The sequence below is a fragment of the Pelmatolapia mariae genome, linkage group LG3_W (assembly GCF_036321145.2).
Source record: "Pelmatolapia mariae isolate MD_Pm_ZW linkage group LG3_W, Pm_UMD_F_2, whole genome shotgun sequence".
NCBI classification, from domain to species: domain Eukaryota; kingdom Metazoa; phylum Chordata; class Actinopteri; order Cichliformes; family Cichlidae; genus Pelmatolapia; species Pelmatolapia mariae.
In genome coordinates this window covers 89,962,614-89,979,611 of record NC_086229.1, presented here as the reverse complement: position 1 = coordinate 89,979,611, position 16,998 = coordinate 89,962,614, and the positions used below count along the sequence as shown (strand labels likewise).

General features: G+C 41.9%; 1 protein-coding gene across 5 annotated transcripts in view; it reads right to left on the bottom strand.

Annotated features, from left to right (window-relative positions):
* Nucleotides 1–16,998, bottom strand: part of dock11 (dedicator of cytokinesis 11) — a 95,446-nt gene that overhangs the window by 25,013 nt on the left and 53,435 nt on the right. For 3 of the 5 annotated variants that reach the window (XM_063470233.1, XM_063470229.1, XM_063470230.1), the window contains 5 exons: nt 16,636–16,773; nt 3,471–3,539; nt 3,195–3,377; nt 2,803–2,916; nt 669–884 (listed from right to left, as the gene is read on the bottom strand). In XM_063470233.1, the coding sequence (XP_063326303.1) occupies nt 669–884; nt 2,803–2,916; nt 3,195–3,377; nt 3,471–3,539; nt 16,636–16,773 (720 nt within the window). The remainder of the gene's footprint in view (nt 1–668; nt 885–2,802; nt 2,917–3,194; nt 3,378–3,470; nt 3,540–16,635; nt 16,774–16,998) is intronic. The other 2 variants (XM_063470231.1, XM_063470234.1) reach the window with 1 other exon arrangement.

The window sequence follows — 16,998 nt, the reverse complement described above, 5'->3', positions numbered from 1 at the left end:
TTTTCACCTTTGAACTCGCTTTCCCACGATCTAATCCTGACCAAACGTTTCCTTGTATAACATCGGGACTGGATGTATTCACAGTATTAATATGAAAATTTATGGCAGAGTTTCATTTGGCAGAGGATGCAGCATTCAGTTTTGTTTCTTAGTCACCCTGAATAACCTTTTGCTGCAGCATCACCAAAACACAAAAACAAAAGAAAAGGGGGCAAAACGTAAGTGGACTTCTACGTTTAAAGTTTCATTTAATAACAATAAAAATACTAAATGTTGAAAATACTCAAATACGTGTTGAGCTGGGCCTATAGATATTACAGTGTCCAGTTTAAAATCACAGCATCTCGGATTAACTTTAACACCACTGCAGCTGAGAAAGGAAAACATGGCCTGCAGGACTAATTCTGCAGGTCAGGTGTCAAATATTTGCTTTTGGTGTTGCTACAACACTGAAAAAACAGTCGTCCTTGAGCCACTCATTGTCTGTGTACCAGACGGCGTGAATGTGATTGATGTGTGATCAAAGATGTCTGGTCAAACAACACAACCTGCCTGTCCGCATTATTCTCCTACAGACCTCTATCCACATGACTGTAACAATACAAAGAAAATGAGTAAAAAGGGATAGACACAGACGTCAGAATCACTCACAGTCTTCCTGTTCATACCTCTGACAAATCTCCATTCTTTAGGTGCGCTCTGGCCATGCTGTCCAACCAGGTCCGCCTCAGCTCAGGGGTGCTGGCGTAGGACCGGGCCAGGCTGTACTGGAGGTCAAGCAGCATTTCAGGATCTTTTTCATGCTCTCGCATCTGGGCTGTAGCCATCAGAACTGTGCGGATCCGCTTGGTCAGACCCTTCACTTCTGAGGGAAAAGCTGTGGACTGCATCAAGCATACAGACACTGGTTAAAAAGGGAACAAATCTAGGAGGAAACACGAGCGGGGCTTTGTTCTTCAGATGTGGCCTGCATCCTGCTGCTGGACTAAAATTAACTCCTTTTAATTTTTTAAGTGCAGCTTGGATTTTCTAATCTTTGAAAAGGCTCTTATTCTGATAAGAGCAACAGAAGACAACATGCTGGTCATTCATATTGCGTTCTAGCCTTCATTTTATGTGTGTTACTGCATTGTTAATGCTTTCATTATGTTACTATTCCATTACATTACAATCTTACCTATGGTTATGGTTGGACTGAGTGCTGGTTATGTAAGGTCCTACCCACAGGAAGGTGCAAGAGACGTAGGACCAGATTTACTCTGCATTAAAATACTAATATTGGGGTTTACTCAACAGCAATGCACAGAGACAATTTAGTGACTAAAGGTGTGAACACAGTAGCTTTTGCTGCTGCCTGTGCTTCCTGTGTATTTGTTTCCTTTTCAGAGCATCGTATCTGGGGAGGAGGCTATTTACAGGAATCGCACGAAAGCGTTTTCGCCGAGCAATTAAGAGCAAGTTGAGCCAAAACTTGTCGTAATTTGCATCTTTGATAGTTGCCACGAAGGTCAATTTGTTTGAAATGCCAGCGGGGGAAACAACACCAGATCACCAGAGCAAATCAGAGTCATCATTTAGTCATTATTAACCAACTGTTGTATCACACTGTGTGGAGGAAGAACATCACCGAGTTACGCAAGTGGCACAGCAACACCAGCTCATCTATTATGGACTTGTCTGTAGTAAAGCAGCATTTTTTCTGGATGATTTTTAGGGTCCGTGTGAGCTGTGAAATGTATCCAGATTCATCCAGATGAATCCAGTCTCCAGCAAGCTCCATGATGCTGCAGAGTCCAGTCAATTTCTCAACAAGCTGGTTGTTTGTGACCTCTTATTTGTGCTAGATTACATTTGCCATTATTGAAACGTAAACTTTTTATTCTCATCGTCACTTTGTTCTACTAAGTTAATCAGTAAATACTATACGCCTTGAAACACTGTGCCATGCTTCACACTAGTAGTAACTAGTAGTACTAGCAGTAACTTGAATCTGTCATCTACACCTCCTGAGCGGTATTTACTGCGGTAATACTAATGATTCAAATTCCCATGAGGAGTAATGTTTCACAAATGTGATTGTGTGGCTGCTCTTAAGAGTGAACGCAAGAACACAAAGAAACAACAAGGGGAGCGAAACTTGCTCCCTTCACCCGCTCATGAAAGAACAACAGAAATGAAGCAGGAACAACCTGAAGGATAAGTCAGGCTCGATTAACCTTCAGGTTATCGAAGATCGTCAAAGGGTGTGTGTGTCTCAAGCTCAAGGCTAATTACGGATTCACAGTCTCTTCCAAACAACTCATGACAAAAACAGAGATACTTTGGTGGTTAATCATCCACTACTAACTGGTCCACATCGAAATCCCGATTAACAAGTTTAAAAAAACCCAAGTCATTAATAACATCTATAATACTTTAATACTATAATTACTGTTTTTGAATTATAACACTAATACCTCGGGATTTCCTAATCATCACATTCTGTCTTGTTAAGTGAAGTGAAGCACCGTGCTTTGTGTGTACTGCAGAAAAATGGTGAATAACAGTGAAAGAATCATGAAGCAATGAGTAACGACTTGTTGTGACACCTCATTTACACGAAAAGAGTATAAAAATAAAGCTCATTCGCTTATTATTATCATCTATGAAGAAAGTGTGGATTTAGATCAATCTATAGAGAGCTATATCCAATTGTACAATACATCCTGGACACTCCTCAGTGAATAATGGTAACAATGAATAATGTTTGTTGGTGCCAGCTGTGTTTGGGTTTCCTTCTGCTTGTCTAGACTTCCACAATACCTTCATGGCCTTGTCGCTGTTTGCAAAGTTGTTGATGATGGAGAGAGACTCCTGGAAGCGTGAACTGCCGGTCAGCGCCACGTCAGAAATCAGCTGGCTTACTGCAATGATGATCTACTCGGGAAAGAAAAGCAGGGGAAGGTGGAGGGGGTGGGGCAGTGGGCACGGAGAAAGATGAAAATGAAAGGAGGAAATGCACACACGATCCAGTAAATAGTGTCTGTACTAATCACTGCGAGATAATAGAAAGAGAAACTCAGCAGACCGTCTGTAATTAAACATGCTTTACATTCTTCTCCTCCCTTACTGCACGTGAATTGCTCAGAGGAGTGTGCTTGGAGAAAAGAAAACCGAGTGCTGAACATCAACAGTTGTCAACATTAACACTTTACCTGCAGGTGTGTGCGTAGGAAGGTTTTCCTCTTGGTGTACTCGTAGTTGTTCCTCATGAGCAGGTAGAGCAGGGCTGACGCCTCGGCCCGCAGAGAGGCCAGCTTGGAGACGCAGCACTTGAGCACCTCGCAGCACAGAGCCTCGCACAGCGTCACGCGACCCTTGAACAGCACCGAAGGGAACTGGCGGAACAACGGGTTAGTGTATTAACACTGGAAGTCCCAGAGAGCAGCCATTTGGCTTTTCTACCTATAAAACCCAATATCCTTAATCACCTGTGAACCGCTGCTTTTGTTATGTAAATAAGATGGGGCCATGCTGAGCCACTTGGTGTGGTTAGTTTCCTGAGAAACAAGGAAATTTGTGTTTCAGTTTGCCATCTTAGGGAGAAATCAACACACATGGGTGTATTTCCTTTGTTGCTGAGATTTACTGATAAAAACAGTACAAAATAAAAAAAAAAAAACAACCATTTGTACACATATTTACAAATAATAATAAAAAGTGAGTGAGTACATTTCAACATTTTCAGCAATCACTCACAATCCTGGCACTGCCATGGTATCTGTAATCTGCATTTACCACATGTGTATCTGTAGCAGTGAACACATCGCACAGTGGCATGATTGTTCTTGCATTTGTGTTTGACCTGACACATGGCTCTTTTTCCAGGGCTAGGTGTGGAGGGTTGTGTCTGAAGCAACTGTTCTTTTCTTGCCTTCTTCCCAGCCATATGAAAGTTAGCCAACTCTCTTGCAAGCTCCACCAGGAAGTCCACCCGTCTTTCCTGCGTCCCGGTGCATGCTTGATACAGCACATGTGCATTCAGTGCTGCCATGTCAATCAGTTATAGAACACGGCAACTGGCCAGCGCCGTGTTCCTCTGCGGACAGTGTACTCCCGCAGAAAAGAAGTTTTTGCGCAAGTGAAAGCGATGTGAAGAAATTGTCCGTGGTAACATTTCTGCCCTTGTCTAGGAATGGTTCCATCAGCCTCATCACTACATTTTCAGACAGTCTCTCCCCACTGGGACGATTGGGATCCTTGCCAAGATATGGGAGGACATTGCAAATGTACTTGGATTTTAGGTCGCAAGCCACCCAAAACTTGATCCGAAACTTGTCAGGTTTACTTGCAATATACTGCAGGAAACAGCACCGAGTCTTTGATGGGAAAAGCTGTTCATCAACGGTGATATGTAGACCAGGGTTGAAGCACGTGATGCAGTTGGTGACAAATGATCCCCACACACTGGAAATTGCAGCGAACTTATCAGTCTTTGCTCGATCACTGCGGGTGGACCTGTCATCAAAGCGTAGGTGTCGCATGATGTCTTGGAAGCGGTTTCGCAGCATAGTTCCAATGATCTGTGGGTTTCCCAGGTTTGCTGACCAGCAGTCACGTAGTGATGGAACCCTAGTAACCCCCCGCAAGATGACAATTGCAATAAATGCCATTAGTTCAGGGAGGTCCATGAACCAATGAACATGCTCTGTTTGCTGTGCATGTTGAAAAGGCCATTCTTGAATACTATGAAGCATGTCAAGAGTGATGAAACACAGGAAGCTCTGAAGGCGACTCGAGATACTTTTCCTGGCCTAGGCTAAGTGCAGTGAGATTGTATCCACCTCAACACAAAAGGAAGTTCACAGCTTTTAGCAGCTCTCCCCCCACACAAACAAAGAGGCAGTTGGCAGTTAGAAATCAGCAATCATTCACACACCCCCACTCCCCTCCAGATTACTCAGGTAACGACCTACATATGAATTGATGCTAACAGACAAGCCAAGTTAGCTGGCGTTAGCTTCCACTTGGCTGACGGAGGGTTAGAAAACTGTGGGACTTCTAGTGTTAAAGGCAGATTCAGGACAGGGCTGGAGTTAGAAAATAGAGTGAGTGTGTAGGAAAGACAGCAGGAAAACGATAAATCACTGATTAACTCTATGTCACATTCCTGTTTTTCTCAGGATTATAGGGCTTGATACACAGTGAAGATATCATATTAAAACGTTCTGTTATGGTAGATACTAATAATAAGTCAATTTAGATTTCGCTGAAAATAAAGCTAAAACCACACCAAACGTTAAAAAGAAAACTAAAAACTTTATATTACCCACAATTTTTTATGGATCATCTTCAAACTTCACAAAAACATAGTAGACCTCCTAGGTTAAGTACCTAGGTTGGCTAAGTATTTGACCTTCATTGTTAGCACCCAAGGTCAAAGTTCACCTTGAAAAAAATTTCAAGAAACCATATTGAGTAATAATATATCACATGAAACTGCATGGAGAGAGTTGCACAACAACTGGGAAAAGGAGATAACAAAATACACTCTGGTAAATAATCCTTCGACATCATAGGTCAAAGGTCAGACATTAGGGTGCTCTACTGAGCCAACCATCCCTTTAGCGTTAACTAGTAATGACTTCATGAACTTCTTCAGAAATAAAATTTTTATCATTAGAGAAAAAATTACCAATAATCATCCCACAGATGTAATATTATCTACAGCTACTTTTAGTACCATTGATGTTAAGTTAGACTCTTTTTCTCCAATCGATCTTTCTGAGTTAACTTCAATAATTAATTCCTCCAAACCATCAACGTGTCTTTTAGACCCCATTCCTACAACACTGCTTAAAGAAGTCCTGCCATTAATTAATTCTTCAATCTCTAATAATCGGCTATGTACCACAGGCCTTCAAGGTGGCTGTAGTTAAACCCTTACTTAAAAAGCAATCTCTAGACCCAGCTGTCTTAGCTAATTATAGGCCAATCTCCAACCTTCCTTTCATATCAAAAATCCTTGAAAGAGTAGTTGTCAAACAGCTAACAGATCATCTGCAGAGGAATGGCTTATTTGAAGAGTTTCAGTCAGGTTTCAGAGCTCATCACAGCACAGAAACAGCTTTAGTGAAGGTTACAAATGATCTTCTTATGGCCTCTGACAGTGGACTCATCTCTGTGCTTGTCCTGCTAGACCTTAGTGCAGCGTTCGATACTGTTGATCATAATATCCTATTAGAGCGATTGGAACATGCTGTAGGTATTACAGGTACTGCGCTGCAGTGGTTTGTATCATATCTATCTAATAGACTCCAATTTGTTCAAGTAAATGAAGAGTCCTCTTCACACACTAAGGTCTATTATGGTGTTCCTCAGGGTTCAGTGCTAGGACCAATTCTATTTACATTATACATGCTTCCCCTAGGCAGCATCATTAGAAGACATAGCATAAATTTTCACTGCTATGCAGATGATACGCAGCTCTATCTATCCATGAAGCCAGGTAACACACACCAATTAGTTAAACTGCAGGAATGTCTTAAAGACATAAAGACCTGGATGGCCGCTAACTTTCTGCTTCTTAATTCAGATAAAACTGAGGTTATTGTACTCGGCCCTGAAAATCTTAGAAATATGGTATCTAACCAGATTCTTACTCTGGATGGCATTACCTTGGCCTCCAGTAATGCTGTGAGGAACCTTGGAGTCATTTTTGACCAGGACATGTCCTTCAATGCACATATTAAACAAATATGTAAGACTGCTTTCTTCCATTTGCGCAACATCTCTAAAATTAGAAATATCCTGTCTCAGAGTGATGCTGAAAAACTAGTTCATGCCTTCATTACTTCCAGGCTGGACTACTGTAATTCTTTATTATCAGGATGTCCTAAAAACTCGCTGAAAAGTCTTCAGCTAATCCAAAATGCTGCAGCAAGAGTACTGACAGGGACTAGGAAGAGAGAGCATATTTCTCCTGTTTTGGCTTCCCTTCATTGGCTTCCTGTTAAATCCAGAATTGAATTCAAAGTCCTGCTCCTCACTTACAAGGTCTTAAATAATCAGGCCCCATCTTATCTTAATGACCTTGTAGTACCATATCACCCTATTAGAGCACTTCGCTCTCGCTCTGCAGGCCTACTTGTTGTCCCTAGAGTATTTAAAAGTAGAATGGGAGGGAGAGCCTTCAGTTTTCAGGCCCCTCTTCTGTGGAACCAGCTTCCAGTTTGGATTCGGGAGACAGGCTTAAAACTTTCCTTTTTGCTAAAGCATATAGTTAGGGCTGGACCAGGTGACCCTGAATCCTCCCTTAGTTATGCTGCAATAGATGTAGGCTGCCGGGGATTCCCATGATGCATCGAGTTTTTCCTTTCCAGTCACCTTCTCACTCACTATGTGTTAATAGACCTCTCTGCATCGAATCATATCTGTTATTAATCTCTGTCTCTCTTCCACAGCATGTCTTTATCCTGTTTTCCTTCTTTCACCCCAACCGGTCACAGCAGATGGCCGCCCCTCCCTGAGCCTGGTTCTGCCGGAGGTTTCTTCCTGTTAAAAGGGAGTTTTTCCTTCCCACTGTCGCCAAAGTGCTTGCTCATAGGGGGTCATATGATATGATTGTTGGGTTTTTCTCTGTATTTAATATTGTGCTATCTACTGTACAATATAAAGCGCCTTGAGGCGACTTTTGTTGTGATTTGGCACTATATAAATAAAATTGAATTGAATTGAATTGAATTGTTAAAAATAAGCAGGATGACATCAGCATGTTTCAATCAAAACATCGTAAAACGGGGCTTCCGGTGTCATGGTGGCGAGAGTAGCAGCATAAACGGGAGCTCCTGCATCGATAGCTAAAATAATCCGCAATTCAAGAATATAATCCACTAAAAGTGACTTTCCTCTCAAGAATAATGAGCGGAGATGAAAATAAGAAGGGACGAACCCCAGGCCGAAGCTTAGAAACGCGACTTGAGAGCAAGACATACGAAACACGCTCCGAGCAGGAGGGTGAGAAGATGGCGGAGGAGGCCTCAACATCAGCGTTAGGCCCCCTCAGACAGGTGGTGAGTGAAGTAGTGGCGGAGGGCATGCAAGACCTTAAGGCAGAGATGAAGAAGGAGCTATCGCTTGTGAGAACAAGTTTGAAAGAGGACATGAAAGCCCAAATGAGCGAGTTAACACACGAGATAAACCAACAGGTTACCGCCGCCACAAGCAGGATCGAGGAGGTGGGGAAACGTCTGGAAGAAATGGAAAGAAACATGGTAGGGAAGGAGAAATGGGACATTGGAGTGAGGGATGCCATTGTCCAGCTGCTGGATAACCAGAGGCAGCTCCAAGAGAAGGTTACGGATTTGGAGGGGCGCTCACGCCGTAATAACATACGGATATATGGCATCCCTGAGAATATAGAAGGCACCTCCATGCTAAGGTATGTGGAAAGCATGATGATATCGGAGTTGGGGGACGGTGTGGACTTGGGCAGCGAGAAGAACCTAGGGATAGAGAGAGCTCACCGGGCGCTGGGAGCGCAGCCGCCTCCGGGGGCACCCCCCCGATCAACGGTGGTGCACTTCTTAAAGTTCAATATTAAAGAACAAATCCTACGCGCTGCATGGAAGAAGCCTGTATATATACAGAAGAAGCGGATTTTCTTTGATCACGACTATGCCGAAAACATACAACTGAAGAGAAAAGAGTATGGCCCTGTTAAAAAAGTACTTAAAGAAAACGCCATCCGGTTCCAGACCCCGCTTGCCAAAATGCGGGTTCATTTTGACTCGGGAATGGTCCTGTACAATAGCGCGGAGGAAGCTGCGGCGGATCTAAGAAGACGCGGATACACGGTGGGACCGGTGGCCACAAGAAAGCCCAAAGGCATTACGGCGGAGATGATCAGCAGTATGCTACCGACGAGCGTGGTTGGGCCGCGACGTGCCGGGAATACAGCTGATCTACGCGGGAGCGCACGGGAAAAGCTGAAGGTTTTCCAGCGCACGGAGGACGTCGGTATGGAGGAGTAACACTCGCCGCCCCACCCACCCCGTTTCGCTGTTAAGATGAACATGGATCAACAGGTGCACCGGGCTGCTGATATAGGGGTATATGATTGGATGGCCTTCTCCCCTGGCCGTGATGGAACTTGGGATGTCGATCGCCCTTTGATCATGGAGTGGTGAGGGTCCGATGCAGGTGACTCACATGTTTTTTGTTTTTGTTTTTTAGTTTCCCTTTTTCTTTTAAAATAGGAAACGAGAGGGGCCCCACACTGTGGCTTTTCCCCCCAGACTGAGAGGAGAAAAAAAACCTCTCTCATGGAAGACCTGGTTTGTTTGGTTAAGACAAGTTCTGTCTTTGTTCATGTGTGGTTATTATGTGTTCTGAGGGCTGGGAGTATTGTTATGTTGGTGCAGGAAAATAAGTTGGAAATATATAGAATGTATGCGGTATTATAAGGTACTGTCTTTGAATGTAAATGGTATAAAGAATCCCATTAAGAGGAGTAAGATAGTTTCAAAGCTAAAAAGGGAACAAATTGATATTGCATTTCTGCAAGAAACGCATCTATCAAAGGAGGAACACGAGAAGTGGAAGAGAATGGGATTCAAAAATATTTATTATGCCTCACATAGATCTGGGAAAAAAAGAGGAGTGGCCATTCTGATACCGAACAAGGTTGGTTTTGAGTTTACGGGAGAACATAAAGATAAAGAGGGAAGATTTGTGTTGGTGAAAGGGAAAATGGAACAGGAAAATGTCACGCTGTGTAATATATATGCACCCCCTGGTAGTAGTACAGGGTTCTTTAAGGAGATATTCAGTCTTATTGCCACGGAAAGTGTTGGAACATGTATATGTGCGGGAGATTTCAACTTACTTCTCCATCCAAAATGGGATACAACTAACCGAGACCGGAGGGGAACTAAATTAGAGAAACAAGTAAAAACAATGTTATCTGAGTTGGGGCTTATAGATATATGGAGATATTTACACAAAAATGAACGCAAATTTACATTTTATTCAGCGAGACACAATATGCACTCGAGGATTGATTATTTTTTTACTTTTAGTAAAGATCTCCACAGAGTGAAGGATTGTATAATAGGACAGAGAGATTTGTCTGATCATTCAGGATTAACTATGAAGATTGGGTTTAAAGCTAGCCCCAAAAACACCTTATGGAGGCTTAACACAGGTCTGTTAAATAATGACTCGTTTAAAAGAGAAATGGGACAGGAGTTAAAAACATATTTAGAACTCAATGACAATGGAACAGTTAATCCTACAATTTTATGGGATGCGGCTAAGGCATACCTTAGGGGTAAAATTATTGCAAAATGTGCAGTCCTAAAGAAGGTGAGAGCAAAAAAGCTGTCAGATTTGCATGAAAATCTGGGAAAATTGGAACAACTGCATGCCGTTACAAGGTGCCCCCAGGTATTGGAGCAGATGAGGCCGGTTAAACAGGAGATCCACCAAATTTTAAGTGAGGAAATTGAAAAAAATTAAAATATAATAGACAACGGTGTTATGAGGCAGGACCCAAAGCTGCTAGGCTATTATCATGGAGACTCAGGAGGCAACAACAGGAGAACACTATTCATAAAGTTCGAAATTTAAAAACTAATAAGATAACTAATAAACTCGAAGAAATTCAGAGAGCATTTGAAGAATATTACACTGAGCTATACACACAACCGGATAAAGCTGATGAGCATAAGATTCAGAATTTCTTATCCAGCTTAGATCTACCATTTATAGGTAAGCAGCAGAATGAAAAACTCGTCAGAGAAATATCAGCAGAAGAAATCAACATTGGGATCTCAAAGCTCAAGACTTTCAAAGCTCCAGGATGTGATGGATTCCCACCAGAGTGGTATAGGCAGATGAGGGAACCCTTAATCCCACTATTAAAGGCCTCTTTCAATTACACACTGAGTGGGGGGGCGCTCCCACCATCGTGGCGGGAGGCGTATATCTCTGTCATACCAAAAGCAGGGAAGGATAAAACTGACCCCAGAGGTTATAGACCTATTAGCGTGTTAAATATAGACTATAAACTATTTGCCGCGATTTTGGCTAAGAGGTTAAGTACATTGATGCCCACGCTGATTGAGGAGGATCAAACAGGCTTCATTGGTAACAGACAAACACACGATAATATCAGAAGGGCCATTCATATTATTGACCAGATACTTAAAGGGGAAACTGGAGCAGTTCTCCTTGGGCTTGATGCAGAAAAGGCATACGATACGGTCGGGTGGGAATTTCTGTTTCATGTGTTGAAGAGATTTGGGCTATGTGACAGGTTTATTCAATGTATAAGAATGATTTATATGTCTCCAACAGCGAGGATCAAAGTTAACGGCAGCCTCTCAAATCGGATAATATTACAACGTGGCTGTAGGCAGGGCTGTCCGTTGAGCCCGCTGCTCTTTAACCTTTTCATTGAACCGTTGGCTCAGTGCATCAGGGAAGAGACTCGATTGGAGGGGGTTACAACGGGGAACGTGGAGAATAAAATTTGCTTGTATGCAGACGACGTGCTGGTAGCGCTAGGAAACCCGGAAGAGGGAATCCCGCTGCTTATGGAAATGCTGGAAGAATATGGCAGACTGTCTGGTTATAGACTAAACATTCAAAAAACTCAAATCTTGACATTCTTTTTTAACCCCTCAAGACAATTGGTAGCTAAATATAGATTCGGATGGCATCAACCTCAAATGGAGTACTTGGGGATCCTGCTGACAAAAGACCTTGCATTGTTATATGAAGTTAATTATAATCGGGTGAACAAGAAGATATATGAAGATCTGGAGAGGTGGGGTCTGCTCCACCTCGATCTGGGCAGCAGAGTTAGAGCGATAAAGATAAATATCCTCCCAAAGCTGCTATATTTGTTTGAAGCACTTCCAGTGGAGGTTCCAGCAAAACAATTTAGGGAGTGGGATATGCATTGCTCAAGATTCATATGGGGAAATAAAAGGCCGAGAGTGAGATATGCAACATTGCAGCTGCCTGGTGAGAGGGGGGGCATGGCCCTACCGTGCTTTGAGGATTACTATCTGGCAGCCCAGATCAGACCTCTAGTGTGCTGGTGTAACTCTAAGTATGAGGCAAAATGGAAGGACATTGAGCTTTCCTTGATGGATTTCCCAATACAGTCTGTTCTGGGGTCTCTTGAGAGATTGCCACAGGTGTATCAGATGCAAAATTTCTGTGTAAGTTTTTCCCTGAAAAAATGGGCAGATGTGATTAAAAATTTTGGTCTTAATAGGGAAATAGGGTTGCTGGGATGGCCGGCGTATCTCCCACGCTTCCCTCCAGCATTGTTAGACCATAAGTTTAGAGAGTGGTCCAGGCATGGAATCACTGCAATCTGTAGGATAGTTAAGCATGGGGAGATGATCACTTTTGAGGACATGGGTCAGATTTACGGGATCAGCAGGGAAGATTTTTATCGTTACCTACAGGTTCGGAGCTACTTCCGGAAGGAAGTTAGAACGCCTGACGCAGTTGTTAGTGGGGTGATCCAAATATTTATGGATGCTTATGGTGAGAACATTATAAGAGGCACTATAGGCAAAGTGTATAGAAGTTTTATAGCTATGAAAAAGACCTCAACAAGATATGTCAGTCATCGATGGGAAAAAGAAGCAGGTATAATTATCTCAGAGGAAGATTGGTCGCAGATGTGGAAGAATGTGTTATCTACCACAAATTCTTTAACATGGCGAGATTTTGGATGGAAGAATTTAATTAGATTCTTCATCACACCAAAGCAGAAATCCAAAATAAGTGGTTCAGGCACCTCATGCTGGAGGGAGTGCGGGGAGGCCGCTGCAGGTTGCTTTCATGTCTTCTGGTCATGCCCTAAACTGAAGACCTTTTGGGAGGAAATTAAACAATTGGTGTTGGATGTGCTGGAAGTAACACTGGACTTCTCCTTTAGTACCATGTACCTTGGGAATATCCCTGAGGATATAAATAAAAGAGACTCATACTTACTGAAAATAATTATGGTTGCATGCAAAAAGGCAATTACTAAATGTTGGTTACAGACAAGCCCCCCTACACGGAAGCTGGTCATAGACATTATTAACACAATTCATCATATGGAACTGATTACCTTCTCACTGCGGCTGCAGAAGGAGAAAGGAGAGAGACTTTGGGAAAGGTGGGATCGTTATACGTCAAGAGACTAGAATCTGATACCTCTGTGATGCAGAGGGACAGCTGCAAATTTGTTTGAATGGAACATGCACCTGTGTAATATGTAATGTATGAAAGTAAGACGAGGCGATGTGTATTTTGGACTATGTGAACATATGTGAATGTGTTGGTTTCCCTTGCCCTCTTTAGTTCTGTATGTAAAATAAGATGAAAATCAATAAAGAGAAAGTATCAAAAAAAACATCGTAAAACGTCAAATTTATTCAGGTTTTGGGGGGAAATCAAAGGTCTAGAAAACATCTGCATCATCAACCTATGTATCAAATATGATACACTTGGTGTTACGAGGTTATTGCAAAGTTTTGCTTGGGGTTTTTTGGTGATTTTATTGTCAGGAAGTAACAAAAAACGGACCGTTAACCGTTAACATTTTAGTTCTTCTTTCACATTGTAAATACAAGCAATGGCCCTGATTAGTTTAAACTAGTACATATAAACTGAACTGTCCATCTAGCCAGTCACCTCCTCCACCTTGTCCGAGGGAATACCAAGGCGTTCCCAGGCCAGCCGAGCGATATAATCTCTCCAGCGTGTCCTGGGTCCTCCTCCCGATATAAATTGAACTGTTTTAAGTCATTTAAATGTTTTGCTGATACACTGTAGTTGTTTGTGTAATTATTAAATTTCATAATTCAGAATTTCATAATAAGATAAACTAAAGGACACTCCTGCAATGCCTGGCACAAAGCCTCATAAGTCTTGTGTACCAGCTAAGTCATGAGTCGTGTTTAGACTTGAATTAGTCTCGATGCGCTATGTTGTTACCAGTGTTTGTGTGGCCAAGAACAGCAAAGGTTTGGCTGTTAACAGGAAAACACGGCATGCTGCTGCCAGGATTAATGATTGCCAGTAAGAGTTTTAATCTAGTGCAGCTATAAATATAAACCTGTGACGAAATAAATAATAAAATGACACAAAAACTGATATTCTGTCACTAACTAATGAGGGGGAAATCTGAACTGTTCATCTGCATTTTTTTATTTACTGCAAAAGAATTCTGCTCTTAATGGCCTCTCTGCCCATATCACCTTTTTATCATTAGCCAGTTCTCCAGTTTTCGGGCAGTCACAATACTCACAACAGCAAAAATCCACTTCTGGAAGTGGAAAGTTATTGCTTGTCTGCTAACAAAGGCCTAATTTCTACCAAACGCAGCATAAATGAGTAGATCAAAAACAAGCAGACCGGATGAGAGTGCGACTAATCCGCTGATTAAAATAACAGTCGGCACAAGTTTTACGCATGTGTTTCACATGGAAACCGATCAAAGAAAGCCAGCTGAAGGAGAATCAATATGTTTCTGATACGAGGACGAGCTCTTCTGTTAGAAGGTGTTGTGCGTGGATAAATGTGTGCGATACCTGGATGAATCTGACCGCTCAGTTGGAGCACAGGATTGAGCCAGAGAAGGCTCCATTATTACAAACTACTCCAACATATATAAACATGATGTGCAGAAGAAAGCAAAAGATCACTGAGTGTGCGTTTGTAAAGATATTTCCGTTTGGAGTGTAAAAGATTCCAATACTGAAAGAAGAAAGAAGAAAAACACGCAACTGTGTGTCGACTGCTGAGAACAGACAAACAGACTGTTCTCAGCTTGTCTGTGTGGTGGATTTGTAGCCACACAAAACTGCGGCTAAAACCCAGAGACACCGCTCTGCCTATGTGAAAACCATGTTTGCATATTTGCCTCTTGCAATCTATGTTAAGTTCACATCAGTTAAGCAAGTAAGTTATTGTTATAACAGAAATGAAGGGGCTCACAGCTTTGGGGGTCATCGTTCATAGTGATAACATCTTCATCCAGCATTTAAAATAAATGAATGACGACCGCCAAAGCAAACGCAAATAAAGACTAGCTTTTGTTTTTTGTGTTGTTAAATTAAACACAGAACTACAAGCACTCAAATCTCTGCCAAGAGAGCTGGATCCCTTGGCTGTGTGGACGTTTAAGGGAATAGTATTGGATTTTGTCCATATTCATTTTGTTTTCTTTGTTCTTTTTAAACAGTAAACAGCAGAAAGAATCAGTTTTACATAACTCTATATAGCATTATTATCACTGTGACCTTCACTTCAAACTGTTGACCTTGAAAGAACAGGCCAGCCATCAAATGTAATGTGATACTTTAAATGTTTACAAAATACTTTCCATATGTTGACACAATTTTTGACCTTGAAGACCTTTTAAAGGCTTGTTAAGCTGACTTCGCTCCACACTCCTATACTATAAAGTTTTATTTGAATTCAGCTAAATTAAGCTTTTTGAGTGTTTGCAGACAGAATGAAACACACGCTACCAAACACAACCTAATAAGTCTGGCTGCAAAAATAACTGTATCAGCACTGCTCAGTTACTAAATTAACTTTAGTAAAAGTCTATAGTAGCATTTAAACACCTAGTGATGGTTTTTACTACTTTTATTCTGTGTAAACACTAAATATCTGCAAAACAAACTAGTGTAAACAGACCACTTTGTAGAAATAAAGACAGGATAGATTAAAGTACAAATTGCAAAGACTATTTTTTGGGGACTACTTTCAGCCACACATTCACACACTCCACCATTTGTGTTAATGAAGGACAACGTCTGCACTGTGGCCCACTCGCGTGCCTTTAACAGTTTGTGCGCAAAATCTGTTGACACAGGAAACCTGGACTACAAAGAAATCAGAGAGCAATTTATTGGTTTTAGAATCTCACAAACCGTATTGTTTGACATTTTAATGAACCTGTGCACACTGTAATCAATTTGCAGACAACTATTCTCCTGATCCAAGCACGAGTGTTTAAAGTGTTCATGTTCGGATATTTACTATTTGCAGATGCTAACCTTTCATGCTTGTACTGTAACAGGAGGAAGCAGGCCAGAACAAAGCCTTCACCGCTGCTGTTCTCTGATTCATCACTTAATTAACCCACACGATACTGACACTGCCGATATGATAACTCTAGAAGAGGGCGGTTCTCTCCCTTGGGACCTACCTTTATTACCTCAGCAGCTTTTGACTGAGTTGTGCTGAAGCTCATTTCTATGCAATATAACAGTGAGAAATACTCAGTTAGATACATTTCAGAGCATTTTTCTAGCCGGTGGCTGGGAACGAGGCAGAAAACACAAGAAACAAGGAATAGCCAGATTACTTTATTGGAGCAGTGTGACCTATAGGGGGTTTTTTTAGCTATTAGATGGAATGAGAGAGAACGGCTCTGTGAAGGCTGGAAGCAGACATCTCACTCATCTCATTGTTCACAGTGGAAAGTTTTTTTTAGGCAGTGGCAAAAACAAAAACAAAAATGTATATCAGCTCTGGTCATCAAAAACACAGCATGTTTACCTGCTCCAGGCATCATCTGAGTCATACTGATTTTACTACTGCAGCAACACTTCGTACAATGTGAACACATACCTTGTTAATGAAAGCACGCAGAGCGGCGAACACATGTCTGAGGGCAGCTTCTGACTGGCCGACTTTGAGGAAAGTCAGGTAGACGTCAAACACCTTCTTCATCAGCGCGTTGTGACCGTCGCTGTCCAGCAGCTGGTTCTGAATCACACACACAAGAATAAATACACTAGCGCTTTACCAAAACCTTCATACATGCACAAAATATTAGTGCAAACTATATTCATCAATTTCTTACATTAATGTTGGTGTGTGAGCCAGCTTATGAGCTGAACGATGCTGTCTGCTTACATAAGGACATTTTAGGCGCATCTCATTCTGTTCTCATCGACTAAAAGCAAACGAGATGACAACGACTGATGGCAG